The sequence below is a fragment of the Hypomesus nipponensis genome, chromosome 9 (assembly GCF_054491055.1).
Source record: "Hypomesus nipponensis isolate SF chromosome 9, ASM5449105v1, whole genome shotgun sequence".
Lineage (NCBI taxonomy): Eukaryota > Metazoa > Chordata > Actinopteri > Osmeriformes > Osmeridae > Hypomesus > Hypomesus nipponensis.
In genome coordinates, this window is record NC_140369.1 from 15,194,443 (window position 1) to 15,217,422 (window position 22,980).

At 44.6% G+C, this 22,980-nt stretch overlaps 2 protein-coding genes across 5 annotated transcripts; both read right to left on the bottom strand.

Annotated features, from left to right (window-relative positions):
• Nucleotides 1–1,708: 1,708 nt before the first annotated feature.
• On the bottom strand, nt 1,709–11,688 carry odad1 (outer dynein arm docking complex subunit 1). Of its 4 annotated transcripts, none has more exons than XM_084706359.1 (15): nt 11,328–11,629; nt 11,071–11,170; nt 10,670–10,859; nt 10,393–10,506; nt 10,064–10,177; nt 9,846–9,913; nt 9,221–9,408; nt 8,898–9,026; nt 8,669–8,751; nt 8,377–8,545; nt 8,047–8,210; nt 7,775–7,878; nt 7,568–7,658; nt 7,180–7,308; nt 1,709–5,059 (listed from the first exon to the last, which is right to left on the bottom strand). In XM_084706359.1, the coding sequence occupies exons 1-14, from the start codon at nt 11,392–11,394 to the stop codon at nt 7,228–7,230; spliced, it is 1,662 nt and encodes a 553-aa protein (XP_084562485.1). In that variant the 5' UTR covers nt 11,395–11,629; the 3' UTR covers nt 1,709–5,059; nt 7,180–7,227. The 4 variants fall into 4 exon arrangements, with proteins under 4 accessions (XP_084562485.1, XP_084562486.1, XP_084562484.1 ...); XM_084706360.1 differs by lacking the exon at nt 1,709–5,059 and adding an exon at nt 6,027–6,271; XM_084706358.1 differs by lacking the exon at nt 1,709–5,059 and having other exon boundaries at nt 6,294–7,308; nt 11,328–11,464; nt 11,585–11,688.
• A 533-nt stretch (nt 11,689–12,221) lies between these two features.
• tas1r3 (taste receptor, type 1, member 3) lies at nt 12,222–16,762 on the bottom strand. Its single transcript, XM_084705847.1, has 8 exons — nt 16,557–16,762; nt 15,953–16,253; nt 15,445–15,801; nt 14,818–15,252; nt 14,474–14,677; nt 14,122–14,242; nt 13,338–13,708; nt 12,222–12,912 (listed from the first exon to the last, which is right to left on the bottom strand). Exons 1-8 carry the CDS (start codon nt 16,760–16,762, stop codon nt 12,334–12,336), a joined length of 2,574 nt encoding a protein of 857 aa, XP_084561973.1. The 3' UTR covers nt 12,222–12,333.
• Nucleotides 16,763–22,980: the final 6,218 nt, after the last annotated feature.

Below are 22,980 nucleotides of genomic sequence, written 5' to 3' on the forward strand. Positions count from 1 at the left end.
TAAATCTGAACATTGTTAAAAGCACAATTTCCCTGTAGTTGTGACTTTCAAATATAATGCTATATTCAAATGTATCTGTAATGTTAAAAATGTGTTTGTGTGCATAGTGAACCCTGGGTCTCATTGGTCCTATTTGTTGGCCCTCCTGAGACTGAAAGATGAGACTAGTCTCACTAGCAGTCTACAACTGCAAAATCTCTCTATACCACTTTCAACGGAAATTAAATTACGATGGGTGGTAACCCAGGGTAATTACACACAAACAGCTGTATGTCAGAGTATGATGAGAACATGATTCTCTGTCTGTGAGAGTTTGTCTCCCCTGTGTAGGAGGAGAAACATCTGTCCTCAGTGTAAGCGCTTATACCAAACACTGAACTTCAAGAAGGCTCTTTTGAAGTGCTAAAACATCAGGCACTAAATCTAGTCAGTAGTGTGACTATGAATGGGAGACAGCACTTAAAAATGGACTCATCAGGGCAAAGTACCTGTGGTTACAGGACTGCACCCTTTCATTTAGCAGATTAGACCACATGGAGACTGCAGACCATACAAACAGTCAACTGTAGTCTGTCGCAGTAAGCTTGTAACCCAGATTCAGTTGAGATACAGTCAGGCAGCTCCATAAAAGCAGACGGTCCAAGCATTACTCACTTACTGTAACTGGAAAATGGGAGCAATCCAAGAGAGGGAGGGAAAGAGGGGAAGTGTTTGTGAAATAATTTCCTGTCAGTTTTTCTCTCCAGTGCTCGCTACCTCAGTTCATTTCCATGAGTACTAATTCCCCCACCAGCAGTGTGAGGGAACCTTAGTATATTGACAGAAGTTGGTGGTTAACTACAAAGAGTTGAATCAAAGTGGCAACTTACCATTTGTACTTCAAAGCCTTCTGGCTCTATACCTGTTTATTACCATCCTACCGTGCTACAGATAAATCAAACTGTTTTTCACAATCACACCTTAAAAACAAAGACAAAAGAATGCAACCCGACCTATGGAATGTCACGGCTAGAGGGGAGAGCAGTGAGGGCAGCCATTGAAGAGCAGAGGTCAGGATTATAAGGGGGGGAAGGGGTTGGTCTCCTTAATTGGAAGAATTGATGGGGGTTAACTAAATTATTTTCTGTTGAACAGCAGTGTTCTGCATGCTCAGAGAAGCTTTCCATGAGTCTCAGGAAAAACATGGGGACAACATAGATGTGGACTTCTCTCTCAGGCTGCATCAAACCTGGTATATCCCACTGAACCCATGTTGGCATGGTGTCAGCCTGATGTCACTTTGTTGTCCCATGTATGTGTGTTTGTGTGTCTGCATGTGTGTGTGTGTATTTTTGCATTTGTCTCTTTGTGTAAGTGTAATTGTGTGATGAGATAATATAAGACACCAGGACCTTAAAAGTGCAGATATCTATCAACGCTGGTAATGACAAAACACTTGGACACAAGGACCTGGGTAGGAAGAAAATTATATAAGAATGGATTGACTTAACTGTCTTGTGCTCCCCATTCATCAGTGTTGACAAAATCCCATGCCCGAGTACACCTCCTGGAATGTGGCTCTGTGGCCCTTAGTTTGAATGATTCAACATGTTTTTAGGTGACAAGGACACTGAAGCATGACATTATTTATTTAAGTGAAGGTACATCTTGTCAGATCAAATTATCAAAAAAGATAATCAGAATCAGAAAGGGATTTATTCGCCATGAAAGTTTGCACAGACAAGGAATTTACTTTGGCAGGAAGGTGCATACAATAAACATATAGGAACCTAACATTAAAATATGTGGACTATCTATACTAAGGGTACATAAACTAGAAGTACTAAGTGGAATTAAATCAAGTGTACAATCAAATAAAAGTTGCCATAAAAACCCTGAGAACATAAATATGACATTTCATCACAAACATTTGTGCCAGAATACCATACAGATATGTGATTTAACTGAACAAGGAGAGTCACTGATTCAACTTTTATTTTTGAGGTATCCTTGAAAAGAGAAAGTGTAATGAAGTGAACACAGGGCTACAGAGATCAGGGTAGTAGCAGTAAACTGACATGTCATTTCAGTGTTTCAGATGCAAAGGGGAATTTACCAGTGCGGTTTCAAAAGCTGCCTTATTTCACCTCATAAACCCCACCCACACTCCTGCCTTGACACAAGGAAGTGGAAATTTCCAGTAGTTCATATATGGGTTTCTTGTGCTGCTCCTCCTCTGTCTGAGTTTCCCGCCTCCTGTCTACCTGCCACTCCATCTAACCTGTTGAAATGGAGGCTCTGGGAAATACCACCGACCCTATCGTTTCATACTCTGCTTTGGCAAAGGAATTCAATTAATCTCCTCAGTCTTTTTTTTACTCTGAAATTATTTCCTGAATAACAAAGCATTATAACATTTTGTCATTGTTAAATTTTGTCTGTGTATTTTATAGTATTCCCTCATTAACGTCCTATGTTTTGCATAGGATGAGTATTTTGTTGTAGTTTCATGTTGTAAATATAAACGCTAGCTTATTGGCAGGCCAATCGATGACAGTGCCTCCTGTTAGGATGAATGACGAGCAAAGGCTGTTGCATGAGATTGCAGGGCAGATGGTAGATTTGCATTTCCTTGCAGAGCAGATCAGAAATTGTGCCTGTATTTATTTTTATATACCATTTTACCACAATTATGTCTACTTATCTACATACATGTTTAGATTTGTTTTGTCATATATCCACGAGAAATCAGTAAGAGCAACTGAGTGAGTAAAGTGTCAATCAAAAAACTGTCAAAGTCACAGCCTAAGGTAGTTTAACTTAAGAGGAATCTAAGGGGTTAGTGGTGTTCAGTGAGAAGGCTCCATTAAATGCAGTGTACATGTTTTTGTTCAGGAAACCCTATTTACAAATCGGCGTCAATTTAGCTCCCTATAAAATAAGACGATAGCAGGGCTAGGAAATGGACGCAAAACAGTGGAGCAGTGTGTCAGTGTGGAGGAGTGTGTCAGTGCTTGGGCCCTCTCACACTCTGACCTCCAAGCTCCATTGTGATGCCTCAACAAAGAACCATCTGCACAGCCATCCGAGCTGAGACGAGGGCCACAGCTATAGGGAAGAGGTTGGGGGCAGGGAGAGATAGGGACCTGGCAGGGCTCAGAGAGAGAATTGGGCGAGAGAATAGGGAAAGTAACAGTTCAAGGGGTGATCCAAATCGGCCAGATTACCACATATGGTCAGAATCACTACATGATCTCTTGTGATTTTTATGAAGCACACATATTGGCTGAAAGTTAGTCAAAGACTAAACAAAGACTAAACAAAATGGAGGATCGAGCCCCAGTGGAATGACAAATGGAGGACAGTCTTGATAGCCCATTACCTTTTCATTTCAAGATTAGGTCAACCGTCAGTCTAACTGGTCAAACACGCCTCATGTTTAACACTCCTTTTAACTTGCATCTGTTTCTGGCTACCTCTGGAAACTCACCATCTCAGTCACCAAAATTGAGGGTGTAAGTGTGTACATTTAAATGGGAGCAACAGTAAAGGTTTTGGTCATTTGGGGTAGGATGTTCTGGAGAGAATAAACATGTTACAGGTAGAGTGACCCAATGTCCCTGAGTTAGACATTAGGGAAAAATTACATGATCTACAGTAAGTAGGACCTGGAAGCCAAGATTGCTTAGCAACAGAAAACCCTAATTTCTTGTCTGTGCAGCAGCTGTGAATCAGCTGCTATCAATGCCCAGTGGCCTTTCTATTCCTACTGCAGAAGCATGGAATGAGGTTTGGAGAAATCAAAATATCAATCTGCAAAAAACAATGGCTGTGAACTTCCTAAACATGAAATGTGATGATCATAGATATTGATATATAAAGGCATTTATATATATCTATGGTGATGATGGTATGGAAAATAATTCTCTATCCTGTCTCTATCTACCATTTGAACGTAAACACTGTTGCCTGATTGGTCAGAGCCAGTTCCAGACCTCACAGAGAGTTGCCTGGCAACAAATATCGGTGGGAGAAGGGGGGGTTCTTCAGGGGGAGGTTGCATTCTGAAGCTGCAGGCAGACTAGGGAAATACCTGGCACTACGCCCAAATAAACAAACTGTGAGAGAGACAGAGTACATAACCTCAGAGAAACCTTAAATGATTGCATAAAACATAACTAATAAAACATACTCTGCCCTATGATCGGACTGATTGAACTGTCCTATGATTATACAGTAATCATAGAACATAAAGGACTAATTCATTTTTACTGTCACATAATAACAAGAGAGAGAAAGATCTCTTAAGGGTCTTCAAAAGTCAAACAGTGTCGTTTATCATTTGTTACTAATTTGCACACCTGAAACATGTTCTGTTTCCGATGCTGACCCAAATACAGCATGTAAACACTGAAGACCAGTGGTGAGAGGTTTCACTTTCACAGAGAACTCGCAGAGGTTACAGCACAGCAGTAAAGTACAACGTGCCATTCACACATGACAGGCCAACAGTGCAGTTCTTTTGGTTAAGGATATGAAAACACAGGAGTGCGATAGAGAATGGAACAGGATGCAGACCAGTGGGTGTAGAGCTCAGATAGAAGTATGAGGACTGTAGATGTGTGTTACTGTGTTCATGTGGTGGGCTTGTATGTGTTAGTGTCTGTACACAGGTTCTATGGTGTGGGTGTAAATGTCCCTTGCACACTGACAGCTTCAGTTCTTTCCACACAACCTTTTTGTCATGGGTCAATCGAACAATTGTCTCAGGCAACCAAAAGGAAGAAGGTGAAATGTTCCAACAAGAAAAAGTGAGGCAATAGGTGGTGGAAAGCAACTGTGTAGAAGTAGAGAACAATTAAAACAAGAAGGAAACCACTACCACACTTACACTTACAATCAATAGTGAATTTTACTCATCAAAAGGAACAGAGATGTGAAGAACAGGGAGGTAGAGAGAGAGAAATTGAAGCAGGAAAATAATTGTAGGAGAGTGGTGGAGGGCTGGTGGTGGGCAGGGCATCAGGGAGGAGGTGGGCCTTGGGACTGGTGCAGGCTGTCTCCCAGAGCGATCGGGAGCCTTTGTTTGGAGCAGGAAATGAGGTTCTGTTGTGATTAAAGGGAGCGTTTCTATGGCAACAGACCAACAAACCGTGTGCAAAGAACGTTTGTTGGGAATGGAGGGGGGCTAGCTAAGAGTTGGATTTCAAAGAAAATAACCTCCTCCATCTCATGTCTCCCTCTCAAACTTTCTTCATTGGACCCCTTTTATCTTTGATAATCTATTTTCATCGCCACAAAATCTGCCCTAAGCGGCTTATCTTGAGCATACTGGGCCATACAAGCTAGACAAGTAACAGTTTCACTTCCTCACAAAACTGGTAATCTACTCATTGACCAAAACACTACTCTCTGAATAAATACAGTATATATTTAGTTAGTGGTGGATAATAAAGAAGTAGATAGGTTTTGTAATTTCTTATTGTACTTTCTTACCGTTTTAGTACCTTTTTACCTTTACATAAGTGTTTCCATGTAGGAAAATGTTTTCTTTCACTTCACTACATTTCAAAGTAAGGTGTCCCACTTGTGACGCTACCACTGTTGTGCGATACCTGTTAATACTACTTTGATTGTGGAGAAAAAGGATTGCCAGTCATAGACCTATTATAAAGTAGACCAAGCATTAAAGAGGGCATCCCATGAGTTCCTATGGCATGTCCCCAGTGGAGCATTGAGGCTCGCTTAATCAAGATATGGTCAGCGCCATGTTAAACTCCCAGCTTGTCCGTTCTTGCGCAGTAGAGTGGCTCCCTGTGCTCCACCACAGTAAGCTGTGTCCTTTGATAAGGACATAACTGAGTAACTTCAATTACTAATGAAAGGGCAACGTGCTTATAATGGATGCCATTTATATATATATATATATATATATATATATATATATATATATATACATATATATATATATATATATATATATATACATATATACATATATATATAAATAGAGAAGTTTGCTGTATTTTTATGTCCGTAAACTCTGACAAACATAACCATACTAAATAGTAAAACATTTACTTTTGAATTTAATAAAATATCAGAGATTTTTGTACTTTGTCTCAAATAGAATTTAAATTGAAGACTTCTACTTTTAATAGAGTAATATTTATCAAGAATATTTGTACTTTCACAAATACAGGATTTATGTACTTTGTCCACCAGCCATGGAGTTCCTGTGCAAGCCAGAGGTGTAACTAGGCCTTTTGATCCTGTGATCTTCACATCACACCTTTAAATAGCAAAACTCAATTTAATTGTTCAGTAGGTTGGATAGAAGAATGGTGAACTTCCTTCCCTTGTCATTAGTCTGCATCTATGCTTCCACATGGTTTCATCCATCACATCTAAAACTCTTAAAACGTGATCTATGAATGAATAGGTGTTTTAATTAATTAAAATAGACCCTAACAAATAATTTGTACGTACAGTTTTATATGAATTACATTTGTAGTAGATCAAAAGTGCTAAAATGACTAAAATGTCAATGTAAAAGAAAATATTTATGAGAGAAGCTGATCCTGTATTGAGAAAAAATATATTTAAACATACATCTGCGTAAGGAAATTATAAAAACAGACTTTTAAATATTTTAAAGGGCAAAATATGTTGTTTCTGGGACTTTCAAATAAAATTTACTGGAGAGACTCATATTGAGTTTTTTGGAAGACTGTATGCTCAAGAACACAAAGGTGCTGCCCCCTTCTGTTTAATTGAGAAACTGCAACTGGATGTAGAATTGTTCTCAAGACTCCAGAAGACACCGTCCTGTCTTGCATCCTTCCTATATTCTATACACTAGTGAAACAGCCATCAGTGAGCAGTATTTGCCGTGGGTCATTATGGCAGGTGAAACCCCCAGTAAGCTAACAGACTTTAATAGATCCCTTCATGTCTACTCACCTAATGAGTTCAAGTTTACAGTAACAAATCCCAGTATTGTAACAGACCGTGATGAGGCTTCATCGTCTAAATTAATTTCAGTGGAAGAATACACCAAAAAAGTGAAATCATACCTAAAGATTTCCACATCTTATCTTTTTGTGACACGTAGTTCCTATCGCTAAATCAAGTCCACTTCTACAGGGCCTATCAATAGATGTAGGAGGGCTGAAAGTGCACATGAACTGTGCTGCCCACCTGCCCTGCCAGGCTCCGGTCACCATACAGCCAGGGTTGCATGCAGACTCAGGGCACCAGGGAGCGGTTCCTGTGGCCTTTGGTATCTCTCCCTCCAGCCGGACGGACTGAGTCCTCCTTACGCAGAACCTATAGAGTCATTTTTGAGGAGAGAATTAACTTGAGAACACTCAACCATGTATTGTCCAACCGGTGTGGGGGCGATACTGCTTAATACACATGTGAACATACTCACTAACAAAAATGATGGTATGTTAATGTGGTCCTTCTAATTCTATGGATACAATAAGCTCTGGGTATACATGAGTGAGTTTAGTGAGAGGCCCTAGCATAGTCTGTACAGTACGTATGTTTATCCGTGTTGAGAGAGAGTGTGTTTGTATCTCACCCCTGTTAAGATCCTCTGGCGTATTTCCCTCTTAGAGAGAGGTCTCTCCTCCTCATCCGTCAGAAGAGACTCCTCTGTGTCATAATCGACCCTGAGGGGCACACACACACACACACACACACACACAACGTCAAAAATAGGTTCAAGATCATGATCTTTTCAAAGTAAACACTCACACAGCCATTATAACTCAGGACAGTTACCGACCCAGTGAGTAGGGGCTGAATGACTACGTTCTGTCTGGGAATCTCTGGATTCTGACCCAGGAGGAACCGAGCCAAATCTTTAGGGTCATAATCTTTCTCCAGGTCCTGCGGAGGACAGGGCAGACAATTTAGCATGGTACAGCTGTGTGTGTGTGTGTACAATTCATCCATTCATCCATTAATCACCAAGCAATCAAAAAAACTATTTTCATCCAGCTTCATCCTTCGACCAGATGCGTGTGTACAGGTGGCAGGACCGGGTCATGTGCTCACCCTGGAGCTGAGGAAGGCCTGGATGGTGAGCATCTCATTGGTCCTCTGCTCCACCAGGCTCAGGTAGCTCATGATGTTGTTCTCCCTGATCCCAGCAGAGGAACCCAGCATCTCCTCAATGACCGAGCGGTCACAATCCATCTCCTGGAACAAGCTGTTCACTCCTGGAGTAAGCACACAACACAAGGGAAAGGAATGATGTGTTTGTGTGTGTCTGTGTGTGTCCAGCACTGCATATAGCGTCTACTGTCAAGTCGTTAAGGTAGGTATGTGGGATTGCATACCTCTTATTTTCTGTGTGTGTGTGCGTGTGTGTGTGGCTAAATATACCTGTCTTTATTTGGTCCAGGGTCTTGCTCACAGTGCTGGTCTGAGCTTCATACCCAAGTGCCTCAGACTCAGAGGATTTCTGGTGCTCGTCTGTCTCCCTCAACAGAGATTGATACTCCCTGTCCTGCTTCTGTTCCTCCACTCCATACTGCTCCATCTCACCGTGGATCTGGAAGGTACACACACACACACACACATTTAACGAAATTATATGAAAAAAGATAAGTATATATAATAGTATTTGTATAAATGCTAATACTGTAAATAGTGGGATGGTGAGAATCATATAGACCTGTTTGATCTGGTCTTTCAATGCTTCTACTTCGTTGTTCTGCTCGTTTACGTAGTTGAACAGGGCAAAGTTCTTATCTTCGACTGGAAAAATAAGAATTAAAGTTCAACATGTTCTGCTGGAATTGTGAGAGTTGTCAGTGTGTGGTTCTGTTGAGTCACAGAGTGTGGTTCTGTAATCGAGGTAGAACCTGTGTGTGTGTGTGTGTGTGTGTGTGTGTGGAACTGACCCTGGATGAAGCGGGAGACCAGCATGTCCAGGTTCTCCTCTCCAGTCACACTCTGGATGGTGTGGAAGACCTCCTCCAGCGACTCTATCGACTCCTCTCTGGAGTCCATCCTCTTCTGCTCTTTGAACTCTAAAAAAGGCAACTCCTCATCATCAACATTAAAAGAAGCACAGTCCTTCAAAGTGCCCCACTCCTCATTTACCACTGGAGGATGCTGACAATAATAGGTGAGCTGTGAATTGAAATCCAATTGCATTCTAAAACTCCTAAAAGCCATCCGGTCTGGCTGCTCTAAACCCCAGGTTGGGTTGCTGTCATCGTACCATGCCTGCGCCCCTGGTCCAGCCCCTCGTCCTGCCCACTTCTCTCACTGCACTTGGTGGTCATGAACTGTTTGAGTCTGCGCTCGTGAGCGATCACCCTCTCCAGCTCCTTCATCTCTGCGCTGTACTGAGCCAGGTCCTTCACAGCCTTCTCCTTCATCACCGTCATCTTGGACTGGGCCTCCACTCTGAGACACAAGCAGAGGAGAGATGGGAGAAATCTAGAATCTCAGGAGGTTCATGCACAGAGCCGGCAGATTCCAATCACCTGTTATATGGTTTTATTCATGTAGCAGATGCTTTTTATGAACTGATGCTTTAGGAAGCTCTTTCATGGAAAGTGACTTAAAGCAGATCGCAGAAATCAGCTGGAACAAACACATGGTACAGTAGTGCTTTTACTCACTAAAACCTGTGCTTTTACACCTAATAAGAACACCCATACATGAACTTTACATCTATGGTTGGTTTACAGAACACTTACCTTTGCTCACACAAAAATACACATGCAGTGGGTTGAGCACAAACAGTTCACCTCCAGTCAAGGGGCCTTTCCCAGTGACTCTGAAACAAGCCATGTATGAAGCCTACAAGGACGTCAGTAGACTGACTCCCCCATTCTGACCTGGCATCGTAGGCAGCAGTGGAGAGGCTGATCATGTCTCCGATCTCCTTTCGAATCTCCTGCAGCTCCTGATACACACGGGATGCAGAAGAGAGGTCCTGTCAGACTCTTCCCCTACACCCTCCTCCAGAGAGAGCGAGTGACCGGGCAGCCATACGGCCTCTCATGCGTGTCTCCCTCTTCTCCTAGCCTCCGACTGGCTGTGCGGGTCGTCCCACCTTGCTCAGCCTGCGCTGCAGCTGCAGGAAGCGGCCTCGCTCCAGCCGCAGGGTCTCCAGGTCTTCCCTCAGGTGGCTGTTCTTGGTCAGCTGCTCATTGAAGCGGATGAGCGCCTGTAGAGGTCAGAGGTTAGACAGGTTACTCATGTTGTTTTCCGATAAAAGTCCCCAATAAAACATGACCATAAAGTTATGTCTGTGTTCAAAGCTTGAAACCAAAAATACATAAATCAGACATTGAAGGTGACGAGGGCTTCTATGGTGTTGAACTTGCAGTAGCTTCAACCTGCTACTCAGCGACTGAGTGTTTGGCGGCATCACCTACTCACTCTGTCCAGTCTGTATTCCAAGGTGCGCATGGCCTTCGGAGTTTGCCGAGGCTGGGACTTCTGAGTGACCTTCTCACTTCTGAGCTCTGTCAGCTTCCTCTCTAAGCAAGCTATCTGTAAACCCACACACAGCTCATGGCAGAGACAGTGTAGAATGTACCATTCTGTGTGTGTGAAAAGTGTGTGTGTACGTGTGTGTGTGTGTCTTGTACTTGTACGTGTTGGCCAAAATGTATGCAAGTTAGCGTGTCTGAGCGGATACAAAGGTGCAGTCTACCTGCTTTGCAAGGTCAGCCTGGAACTGCTTCTCTCTCTCAAGCTTGTCATCCACCTGCTCCTTCTGGTCCAGCAGTGAGTGCAAGTTCAGGGCACTCTCAGTGTCCTGCTGCCGTTTGGATCCACTCTCAGACACAGCCAGGTCCAGCCTCATCTCTTCTTGCTCCTTCTCCAGCTTCTCTATCTCATAGCTGCAGTCACACAGATAAACTATAAATATACATTTATACATATATACATATATACATATATATATATATATATATATATATATATATATATATATATATATATATATATATCTTGTTTTGGGTATACAAATAGTCAAGGAAGAATGATCTATGCGTTTGCTACGTGTACTTTTACCAATAACACATACACTCTCACACACACTTAACCTACCGTTGTTTGCGGATGTATTCCTGAGACTGAATGTTGTAGGCCTGCTTGTCTCCCTCCATGATGCGAAACTGCCTGTGAAGTTTTCCCATCTCTGTCTCCGCTAGAGCACAACACAAAAATGTAGATCATGGCAGCTAGTCGACATAAATTATGCACAAAAAGGTTTTAGTTTGTCAGGTTGATGTTGTGGTACCAAATCAAATACAGACTGATCTGAAATGCTCCTCTTGGTATCTCAAAATGCATAGGTGCCCTACCTATCACGTCAAGATCCAGCTCACTGCTGTCCGAGTGGACACTAGTTGCAGACCTTCCCCGAGGCATGGTTACTGTAGGGCACTGGTTTTAGATCCGGTTTTTCCAATTTGATAGACGTCAATAAATGTGAACTTTGCTAAGTGCACAAAATGTATGACCACAAATATATTGTATTTAAACTTTGCTAGATTTAACACATTTGAAATTTCTAAGATATAATTTCGGTTAGCTTGCTATCTAATTTGCTTTCTCTTACTTGGAGATACCCTCCTTGCTCGCTTGCTTCTTCGTTGTTGTTGGCAACCGTTTCCAAGCACAGTAACGCGTGACAGTCAAGACTCGGGACCTGAACGATAGTGGGCAGTACAGACGCATGATAAAATGCACACACAACTAAACTTGTTTTACTGTACTTGTCTAGCCTACTCTAGGTATAGGCTAGACAAGTAAAATAATACGCATTTGTGGCCGGTAGTGAATCTGTGCAAAGGTGTCCCATCAGAAACGGTGACCGCATGATTATTCGCGGTAGTAACATATGTTTATCTGAAAGTAAATAAAATATATTAAGGTACATTTTCTCTGAAATGTTTCTAAACATGTATTTCTTTGTGAATGCATGCACGAGTTACATTTGTAATAATAACCTACCTAAAACTTACACTAGACCTACATTCAAAACTTTAAATTCTATTGTAAAGAAAATAAAAAAACTAAATATGTAATGTACCAGCACATTGGGTGAGTTGTCAGAATATGTGACCCCACTGTAACTGCTTAATAGAGGAGTTAAACTTCAAAATATTGTTGGACTGGAATCATGACATAACATCTGTGTTTGTATTTAGACCTTGTTTTTACAGTAAATGATTTAGACACAAAAAACAACAGCGCAGCGTTTTCAGATTTTATTGATTTTTCATAAACAGGCTACAATCATAAGCTATCATTCCGTGAAGCCATGAAATGCTCAGCAAACTAAAATAACAGAGTTTTAATAAGCAGTCACTGTTGGTTCTGCTGCTCCTCCTGTTGGTTTGGTGGGGCACCCTCAAGGAAGGTACGGAAGTGGTCTGGTTTATTCAAATCGGGTTTCTTCACCAGCAGGTGACACTTTGGGAAGCAGTAGGCCCCCACCAGCCCCATGTTGCTCAGCAAACTGACAGTCACATGAGCAATAGACTGGCCCTTGAGATCAAATGCGGTGTAGGTAGGAATAAACGCCACCCAAACCACACAGTAGATGATGGTGGAGAAAGTGATGTCCCTGGCCAGGTTGTATTGGTGAACAGGCTTTACTGCCATAAAGGTGCACATGAAGGAGAGTAGAGCCAAGAGAACATTGAAGCCTTGCATTACACCAAAGGCAATGATGGGCTCTGTTGGGCATGGCTGGAATATGACCACAAATTTCACCTCCATGTTTTCCATGTGGTTGGATAGAGATGGCACTGTCTGTATAAACATGCCAACGAGTCCTGCCTGCACTCCACTGCAAGCCAGCACCAGGAGCCAGCTTCCATGGCTCCTCATCATGCCTAGGTGGGAGGGGGCATTCTGGGGAAACTCGGCCACGTACACTATCTGCAGAAAGTGGGGTGTTAGCAAGGTCGCCAAGATTTCTACACATTATTTTGAAATGTTATGTTTTATAACATGGCTACAGTGGAAACTTAAACCTTGGCCTTCCATTTAAATAATTTGTTTTACACAAAACTCATATGGCTTTATCTCTAGGAGGCATTGCAAGGCTCAGACAGTCATCATACACCCACCCCCCATTCTGCACAGGGATTTATAGCCTTCCATTAAAACATCAAGGCATCAAATAGGATCGAGGAGTCAGATGGCTGAGCGGTGATGGAGTCAAGCTAGTAATCAGAAGGTTGCCGGATCGATTCCCCACCGTGCCAAATGAAGTTGTGTCGTCACGGCACTTCACCCTACTTGCCTCGGGGGAATGTCCCTGTACTTACTGAAAAAGACTAAATGTAAATAGAAGGCCTCACCTGCAGAGAGACGGTGAGGATGGTTGCCAGGCTGATGGTGTGGAAGATGCAGGTGAGCGGCAGCTGCAGGCGGCACACAAGATCTCCCGGCTGACCCAGGAACAGCAGTAGGCTGAGGCAGCCCCCTGCCAAGCTGAGCAGGGACAAGATCCAGAGGGCTCCCCCAGAAGCAGACACCATGGGGGTATGCCTGTGCTGGAGGAACAGGACCCCCGCCAGCCCCTGGCACCCCAGCAGGAGGGCCATACCCAGCATCAGACACAGCGATGCTGGCTCGACCCAGGTCAGGTACTCAAAAGTCGGCTTGGTACAGTTAGTGCTGCTTTTCAATGACCACTGACCCACGGGACACTTAGTGCACTGTATGTCCTCTGTGCATTTGAGAGGGGGACAGTAGGGGTGGTACAGAGAGATGGGTTAGACTGACTGTGTTTGGGAGTTTGTGATTGAAATATTTGCTTTGCTGATCTGCATTGCTCTCTGGCTAATTAATTCCCTCCCTCCCTCCCTCCCTCCCTCCCTCCCTCCCTCCCTCCCTCCCTCCCTCCCTCCCTCCCTCCCTCCCTCCCTCCCTCCCTCCCTCCCTCCCTCCCTCCCTCCCTCCCTCCCTCCCTCCCTCCCTCCCTCCCTCCCTCCCTCCCTCCCTCCCTCCCTCCCTCCCTCCCTCCCTCCCTCCCTCCCTCCCTCCCTCCCTCACAATCTTGTTGACTCACTCTTTCACTGACTCACTTTATAAATGATATATAAATATGAAAACATATTCTGTAGAAATACAGTGACCCACCTTTCTCTTTTTGGTAGGTTCCTGGTCCACAGTCAATGCAGTCATAGCAACAGGAGTGAAACCCTTTTACTCTGCGCACCTGGCCATCAGCACACTCACTAGAGCAGGTCGACACAGGGATCTGGAAGGGAAACAGGTCAAATCAAGTGTTTGACTTTCATTGTTTAAGCTGGTTTGACTTGTGTACAAGTGTGTGGCTCCACTACATTTTGAGTGTCATTTCAATCATGGACACCTGTGCGCTGAAGATTGTTTAAGAATTTACATGGAGGTTTTGTTACGCCACCTGTAATATAATATTTTGCAAAATATGCCTTCTAAAATGAGGACGGTCTTGGATAGAGTAGCATACCTGGGAATTAGTTGTATACCATTGGATGAGGGATTGGTTAATGGACAGATTCTGTTTGAAGGTGCCAATGTCCACAAACTTCAAACTCATATTCACCCAGACCCACTGGATGAGGTCATATCCTGTGCTTGGGTTTCCTTCTGTATCAAACTTGACATTATTTCCATGCAACTTGAAAGAAACTTTCTTCAGGTCCTCCAGCAGCTGCAAAGGAAGGTTTTGAATATCATGTTCAGGATATGGGACTATATAACTATATATTCATAATTTGTCATATTTAGGATTACAGGTCACATTCCATTAATGGTGTATCACTTTCCTAGTCAGTATAATGGGGGCTTTACCTTCCAAGGGTATATTTTGGTTTGAGTGTTCCATTGACACTTGGTGGCATTACAGCCAAGCATTTTATGAAGACCGTGAGCCACGCTGTACACAGCAGCATACACTGAAAAGGCAGCCTTTTGGACCTGGGGGTCTGTCACGATGCTCAGGTTGGCCACAGACAGGCTCCAACACTCTGGGCAGGGGTTGCTGAAAGACTGCATGTCGGATGTGGTCTCTGAGTCTAGGCTTGGAGAAGCTTGTGTGGCCCTCTCCTCGCTGAACTTCCAGAGAAATTCCCGTGTGTAATTGGTGAGCAAAGCTACAGCCTCTATCTCATCGGTGAAAGCAAGGATGGTGCCCACTGTGTTGATGCCAGGCAAGCTGGACACAGCTTTGTGCAGGGCCCAGGCTGTGCTGGCCACCCATACCCCTGTCATGTTCCTCCTGATTACCTGAACACATGGCAGCACACTCAATCTCTCATAGGAACGAATACGTAAGAAAAACACATTTATAAATGAAACGATGAAATATAGGCTTTACATTTTTTGCTTGAGCTTTGTTTTCCAGTAGACTTTTTTGCTCAACATTCTGACTACTCAAAACCGTACCAACTCAGACACAAACGAAACATTTCCGCTGACCTCTTTAAAGAAGGCTGCAGTAGACCCGGCAAGGGCGAACACCACCACCACCTTCACTTTGCTGCTTGCGATGTGGTCCAGTATCACATTGATCTCCGACTCCGGGTCGCTGTAGACGGGAATTAACCCCTCGTATGCCACGCAGATTGCGCTGTCCGTAGCAATGGTGCTGAAGAGCCTCAGGCCCTGGCGTCCGTAATCCTCCCCGCTACCCACGACGGCCACCCAGTTCCATTCAAACATCAACAGAAGCTGCACCATGGCCCCTGCTTGCAGCTTGTCGCTGGGCACCGTACGCAGGAACGATGGGTACAGTTGCTTATCGCTTAGTCTGTCACTGGTGGCTCGGTAACTGATCTGAGGACAAGGAAAAGTACAACCACTGAAACCTAGAATTATGTTTATATATATATATATATATATATATATATATATATATATATAAATCATTATTTAGACAAACCCAATGTTTGTGTGAAACTGAACCTTTTCCCATGAGCAACCTCACCTGTGGCATAAGGAAGAATCCAAGCAGCTTCCCGGTAATGGAGGCCATGTCAGAGATGCTGGGCCCGATCACGGCCACCACTCTGGTCTCATAGTTGGTATAGTTGCATCTGATGGCCAGCTTTCTGCTAGAGCCTTCAGTGAGGAACAGCAGCGTGGGCTTCACGATCACATCAGACTGCTTGCAGGTGTCATACATCTCGTAGCCCAGCTTGACGCCCGGCAGTAGGTCTGAGTTAGCGTTGATCTCGCTCACGGTGTACTTCATCACCAGGGCCAGGCCCAGCCCTTCTTCGTTGATTCTGCCAGAACGGACACGCGCGGGGTAAAAGAGGGATGATCACAGAGAGGAAACTCTGTGTGCTTGTTAAAATTTGGATCCTGTCTGACTTAAAGGGCAGATGTGTTAGTGACTGATTAACAACATGGTGGCTATTTCCCCCTGATTCAGTGAATGACGTGAGACACTTTGAATAAAAGTGTACCCGAACCCTAACAACAGAGACCTAAAATGATATGCGAACAAACATGGTTATGTGTGACCAAATATAACAACCAGTGAAAAGTGCTGATGATGATTGGGCCTCTTCCGTTGCCGTCCTCACCTGCGACACTCGATGTGGTTGGGCTTGTCTCTCTGGCTCAGGTTGCTGGTGAGTTGGTTGATAGGAAACAAACCCCCCAGCATGATGTCTCCCGTCTCTTTGAACAGGTTAGTGGAGATGTTCTGGAACCAGGCGGGCTGACTCTGTGTCCAGCATGGACCACTCAGCCAGCCCAGGGCCAGCAGCAGCCCCAACAGAGCAGCCATGACTCCCTGAGAAGAGGGGAACAGAATGGGAAGAATGCCCCAGCAGGCAAGCTGTTGGTGGGATGAGAACACCAAAAACGTCCTGGCTCCGGGTTTGTGTCAGAAACACGAATGGCACTGTAGAAAAGACACTTGGATGACATAAAACATCTCCTTAGTCGTGGTACTGCATGCGATGCAACAGAAGACATATTAGGATTGTTTCCTTAAGGAATATGATGAGCATGTTATGATGGTAGAGGAACGCTCAGCCTGGTGTGTCAAAACCTGGGCGCAGACTCACCTGGAGAGGATGTTTAGTAGATGTTTGTTGAGAGACGAAGAGAAGCTCTCTGTCCGTGCCGTCTGTGTCTCCTGTGTGGTGCTCCTGGCCAGGTGAAGGAGATCGGTGTCTGCCAGTCTTCTGTGTCACGCCAGGTGTGCTGGCAACATGGCTGATGGGACCTGCATTCAAATTGTGTGGTGAATATGGAGATGTTGGGAAGCTGGATGCCAGCCATCAGATCTCCCCATCTCTCTGCTTCTCCCTGCTCACTTTTAGTTTCTCCCCCAGACATATTTCTCAGAAATCTCTATGAAAAGGTGGCTTCGGTCCATATGGGCTCATGCTCGGGTAACTAATTTCAGATAGTGTGCAAATGAGGAATTCATTTTTTTATTGGACTACTGAATTCCGAACAGACTTCAGTGGTAGGTACATACACGTCTGTATGTGTTAAATGACAGGACTTCCTGAATATTTTACTGACATTTGCTTGTGGTGTCCACTCTTCAATGCAGTTAATGTTCAGAGGCAAAAGAGTGTATCTTCCTGTGGTCTCGTCTGAGCAGGTCGGATGTCACTGTACACCTTTGGAGTTTTGTCTGTGTCTATGTGACAAGGTGCTGTGGTCATCTCATTGTTTCATCTACAGGGAAATTCAGTGCACTGTGGCCATTGTGGGCATTCCCAGACCCACCTAATTGTGTCATTGGTCACGTTGTCTTTGCATAAACACGGTTGTGTTCTTTAATGTTGTTTTTTTGTTTACAGTGCTCTGTGAAATAAAGTTATAGAAAGGGGAGATGTTGCACTGCGTAGCACCAGTGCAATATGCCTTTATAAACGGTGTTAGTGGTTGATGTTGTGTAGTGCTGTAACAGGATATTTGGTAGACATGTTATGTTTTTGTGTGATTGTTTTGCATTCAGGTTCTTGGTACTTGATTGTTCACAGGGTTTGCATGCATTTTTGCATGTTATTCTTTTTCTCAATTTACATCTCAACCGAATGTTGGATTTCCTCCCAGTGTTTTTGCATGAAGCAACAAATACTCCTTAAAGTGTTGCTCTTTTTTTTTTTTACAAACACAACCCTGTAAATTGTGCAATTACAGATGCACTGTCATTTAACTTGTTGTTGCTGAATGTAGTGGGCCTTCTTGCATGTCGATGTACACTGTTCATTGACGGTTAACAGGTTCACTCTGATGAGTCACATTTCAGACACGTTTCTGGGGCAGATATCTTCAGGTGATCTTCAATTCATCGCTAGGAGAATCTTGACGTAAGCAGACAAAGATACATACCAAGACTTGTGGTAAACCAAGCTATTTCCCTTTGGTGTCTTATCACTACCACACAAGCAATTCTTTTTTTCTTTCTTTAATATTTTCTGCAGGACCCAGTATGATCAATAAATAAAAAATGTTGGTTGCATAGCAATTGACAAGTTGTTCAAATATTTAGAATTGCTCCCCCTGTGCTCGTGTACACAGTGTTTATGTGTTGCACCAAGATGTTTTGTCAGACTATGAATTCTAACCAAACAATCATATTGTTTATGAATTGTAATGTGTGTGAGTGGGTGTGTTTTTTTTGTTAACTTTTAATTGAAACGGACGTTATTCCAGTGCTTTCAATACATTTCCAGACAATCCTACAAAGTCATAAACACACACACCTTTCTGAACAGGAACAATCACTAGGTGGCAGGTGTGAGCCAAAAACACATTCAAACTCTTCTGCAAAGATTCTGCAGGGGAACTGCCTCCCCACTACCTCATCTGTGCGTACAGTGTCTGTGCTGCCAAAACCAGATATAGAGTATCTGTGCATACAGTGTCTGTGCTGCCAAAACCAGATATAGAGTATCTGTGCATACAGTGTCTGTGCTGCCAAAACCAGATGTAGAATATCTGTCCTGTGAGAGGTTGGAGGCCTGCTGGGTCAGGGAGAGTCCAGTTTGCTGTTCCGTAGATAGCAGAGGAGGTTTTCAGTCAGGGACACTGTGTTCTGTGGGTTATTATACAGCTGATAAGAGAGTGAGTTTACCTTCCCACTCAGAACAAACATCTATTGACCCGGTATGTCACAGACATCCCAGATGTCACTGATGCCCTGAATCTGAACAAACATGCCATTTGTCCCTCAGCTCTAGCTGCCTTACATTTCTTCAATTTAAAGTTTTACCTGCAGGGCCGCTTTTGCTAGGCAAACAAACACACGTTTTACACGTATATAGTCATTGCACATCATTTTATGCTTGCATGCAATCCTCACTTTATTACAAATCTAATAAAGCTCTTTTTGTGTAATTATGGTGTCATAATGTTGTCTGTAGTGAATTATTGCAGTGCACTAAACAAGTTATGTTCCTTTCCCCATACACTGGCCTGCTGGTGTGTCAGTAGCAGTGTTGACATAGCTGGTAAACAGCCCTTCTGGCACTGGTGCCATTTCCTTCTGGTCATAAAGGGTACAGTAGGATACAGACTGTACTGTCCCTCCTCTGACTGAGAGGAAGAGAGGGAGAGCAGGAGGGAGGGAGGGAGGGAGGGAACCAAAATCACAGCCCTCTCTCTTTCAGCACCCTACTCTCACCCATTCCCTCCCTCCATCCATCCCCAGTCCCTCCTCCCCTCCTGTCCTCCCCTTCTCACCCCCCTCCCCTGGCCACAGAACGGCCGGATCAGGCCCTCTCTAATCTGCTTCATTGGCCAGAGGAACACTGGTCTCGTTGTTGACATGTTGGCCTCCTACCCCACAGGGCCTGACAAATGATTAACCAGCCTCTCTGTGCTGCAAAGCCCAGGGCATCCTGGACAGTCAGCCCAGCCCAGGGCACTGCCTGCAGGCCAGCTGGGAGGGAACACTGAGCCCTGCTGCTGGAGGCAGGAGCTCAGGCCATCTGTCATGATCAGCTCCATGGCCTGACTGTGTTCTGACTGCAAGGAAGCAGTGTGGGAACCAACCAGGGGCCCTGCTGTGCCAAGGCGAGGGTGAGGGGGTTGGTCAGGGAGGCAGAACAGGCCATGCCAACCCAGCTGTGGTGTAGTTAGCCATGAGACGAGGTTATCAGCTGTCGATGATATTGCCCGCTTTGAGCGTTAACCTGCAAGGTCACGTGTGTTAACTGGATGAACTGACTGTGCATGCTGGGGAGGTGCTTCATCTAGTCTCTAAGGGTTAAACTAACGATTCATCCCCCCTTGCTGCCTCCCTTCAGTGGATCAACCTGTTCTTCTGGCCTTGTGTGTGTGTGTGTGTTTGTGTGTGCGTGTGTGTGTGTCTGCACGCTTGTGCACGTGTGCACATGTGTGTATTTGTCTTTTATTTACCTACCACACTGTGTAGTGCATGGCATGTGTGTGTTTGTTACACACCAAATTCACATACTGTAGGCAACCGATACATTTCATGTGTCTTAGTCCCTTCGCTTGCATCAGACACACAGAAAGATGGTTGTTGTTTGAAGATCTCGTGTCAGCTCACAGCTTTTCAAGCTCTGTACCCATTAGGTAAAACTAAAAACCCAGATTCGTAGAATACACCGTTTTTTTTCTTCAAATTCTCAGAATGTATTGTGAATGGCAATGAGGGTTCAAGGACTGGAACAAATTATGTTGACTGTTCAGAGTGAGTAACCTGCAATCGGGGGAGAAGATGACGGGGGCTGCCTCTTCAGGTTGTGCAGTGGAGGTTGACCAGGGTACTGGCCCTTTTGCCTGGGTCAAGGAGCTGGTGGGAGAATCTAGCGTGGCAAGGCAGCAGAGACTGGGTCTGCTGTAGAAAACCCTGGGAGGTACCGGGGACTGAGTAAGAACAGGGAAGTGCTCTGATATACAGGGAATGTTTTAAGACAAGTGTTGGAGAGTGACTGAGAGAGAAGGATAGAGAGAGAGAGAGAGAGAGAGAGAGAGAGAGAGAGAGAGAGAGAGAGAGAGAGAGAGAGAGAGAGAGAGAGAGAGAGAGAGAGAGAGAGAGAGAGAGAGAGAGAGAGAGAGAGAGAGGAGAGAGGGAGCAAGAGATGTAGGCAAACTGAGAGGTGGGGGATGTGTTTGTTCATGAGTGGGTGGACAGAGGAGATATGCTAATGATTGACTTACTGGTGCCTCAGGCTTTGTCGATGTAGTTCGTTTGGAGGAAATAGGTTATGAAATGTCTTTGTTACACCATTGTGTCTTATCCTCCATGATGATTCAACTTGCATGCACCCCAACCTGCATGTGTGTGTTTCATACGGGTGATTTTATGTGTATGTGTGTAAATACGGTTATTTGTGTGTGGGTGTGGGTGTTTGTGTGGGTGTAATTGTTTGTGTATGTGTGTGCGTATATGTGTGGGTATATGCATGTGGGTGTGAGTGCTTGTGTAGTAGTGTGTGAGTGGGTGTGTGCACATGTGTGTATGTGCGTGTACCTGTGTTTGTGTGTGGGTGTGCGTGTACGCTGTGTCATGCCCCACAGCTACATCATTAAAAAGTTCACAGCTCTCATCTGTCACTCAGCCTCTGGTCAGTGACTCAACAGAGGAGTTTATCTGTGGTCTGTGCATGAGGCCTGTGATTTCCCATTTGGGCTGGAACCTGTTCAAACTGGTCAGCTGTATCCTATTGACTCACATACATTTGCCATGTATACCCAAAAGCAATTATATCCCAAGGTAATACGGCAGGTAATATAGCTAGTTTTCAAAGTGGGAATCACAGTTCAGTGAGTCAAAGCTTGTCAGATGATATTAGCATCAATACCCCCATCAACTTGGAGGCAGGTCTGGGCACAAGCACTGCCAAGCCTGTCCACACAAGCATACAGTCTCCGGCCATGTTTTTACAATTATAATGTAATTATACTCATGTATATTGTCATTCGTTTCATTTAGGAAGATGCTTTTGTCCAAAATGACGTACAGAGGTGGGATTTGAACCTGTGACCTCTGGTCTCTATCTGCAAGGGGAATGCTTTATGACTGAACCCAACTCATCCATGATCAATTGGAGCTGAGCCCTTTCCTTAGGTAGGCAACGCTGTATCGAGTGTGGATGGCATTTAAGGAAACAGTAGGCAGGGCTGATGCTCCCTGGGAGCCAGCTCTACTCAGGCTTTGTTTCAGCTAAGGTAGCCCTGTCAGTGAGAGAGACAGCTCTACTCAGGCTTTGTTTCAGCTGAGGTAGCCCTGTCAGTGAGAGAGACAGCTCTACTCAGGCTTTGTTTCAGCTGAGGTAGCCCTGTCAGTGAGAGAGACAGCTCTACTCAGGCTTTGTTTCAGCTGAGGTAGCCCTGTCAGTGAGAGAGACAGCTCTACTCAGGCTTTGTTTCAGCTGAGGTAGCCCTGTCAGTGAGAGAGACAGCTCTACTCAGGCTTTGTTTCAGCTGAGGTAGCCCTGTCAGTGAGAGAGACAGCTCTACTCAGGCTTTGTTTCAGCTGAGGTAGCCCTGTCAGTGAGAGAGACAGCTCTACTCAGGCTTTGTTTCAGCTGAGGTAGCCCTGTCAGTGAGAGAGCTAGCTCTACTCGGGCTTTGTTTCAGCTAAGGTAGCCCTGTCAGTGAGAGAGCCAGCTCTACTCGGGCTTTGTTTCAGCTGAGGTAGCCCTGTAGTGAGAGAGCCAGCTCTACTCAGGCTTTGTTTCAGCTGAGGTAGCCCTGTCAGTGAGAGAGCCAGCTCTACTCGGGCTTTGTTTCAGCTGAGGTAGCCCTGTCAGTGAGAGAGCCAGCTCTACTCTGGCTTTGTTTCAGCTGAGGTAGCCCTGTCAGTGAGAGACACCCTGTGAGTGGGCGGCTAGTTCTGAACTCTGACAAGTTGTCGTCCCCACAGGCCCAGACCCAGCGAGGGAACAGGGAGCAGGCGCTGGAATTTTACCAGGTCAGACTTATGTAAGAGGCAAGAGTCACCATGTTGCACCGGCAGGGTGACAACATCTGCCATCTGACAAACAAGTGGTAGGGAGGGTGAGAGAG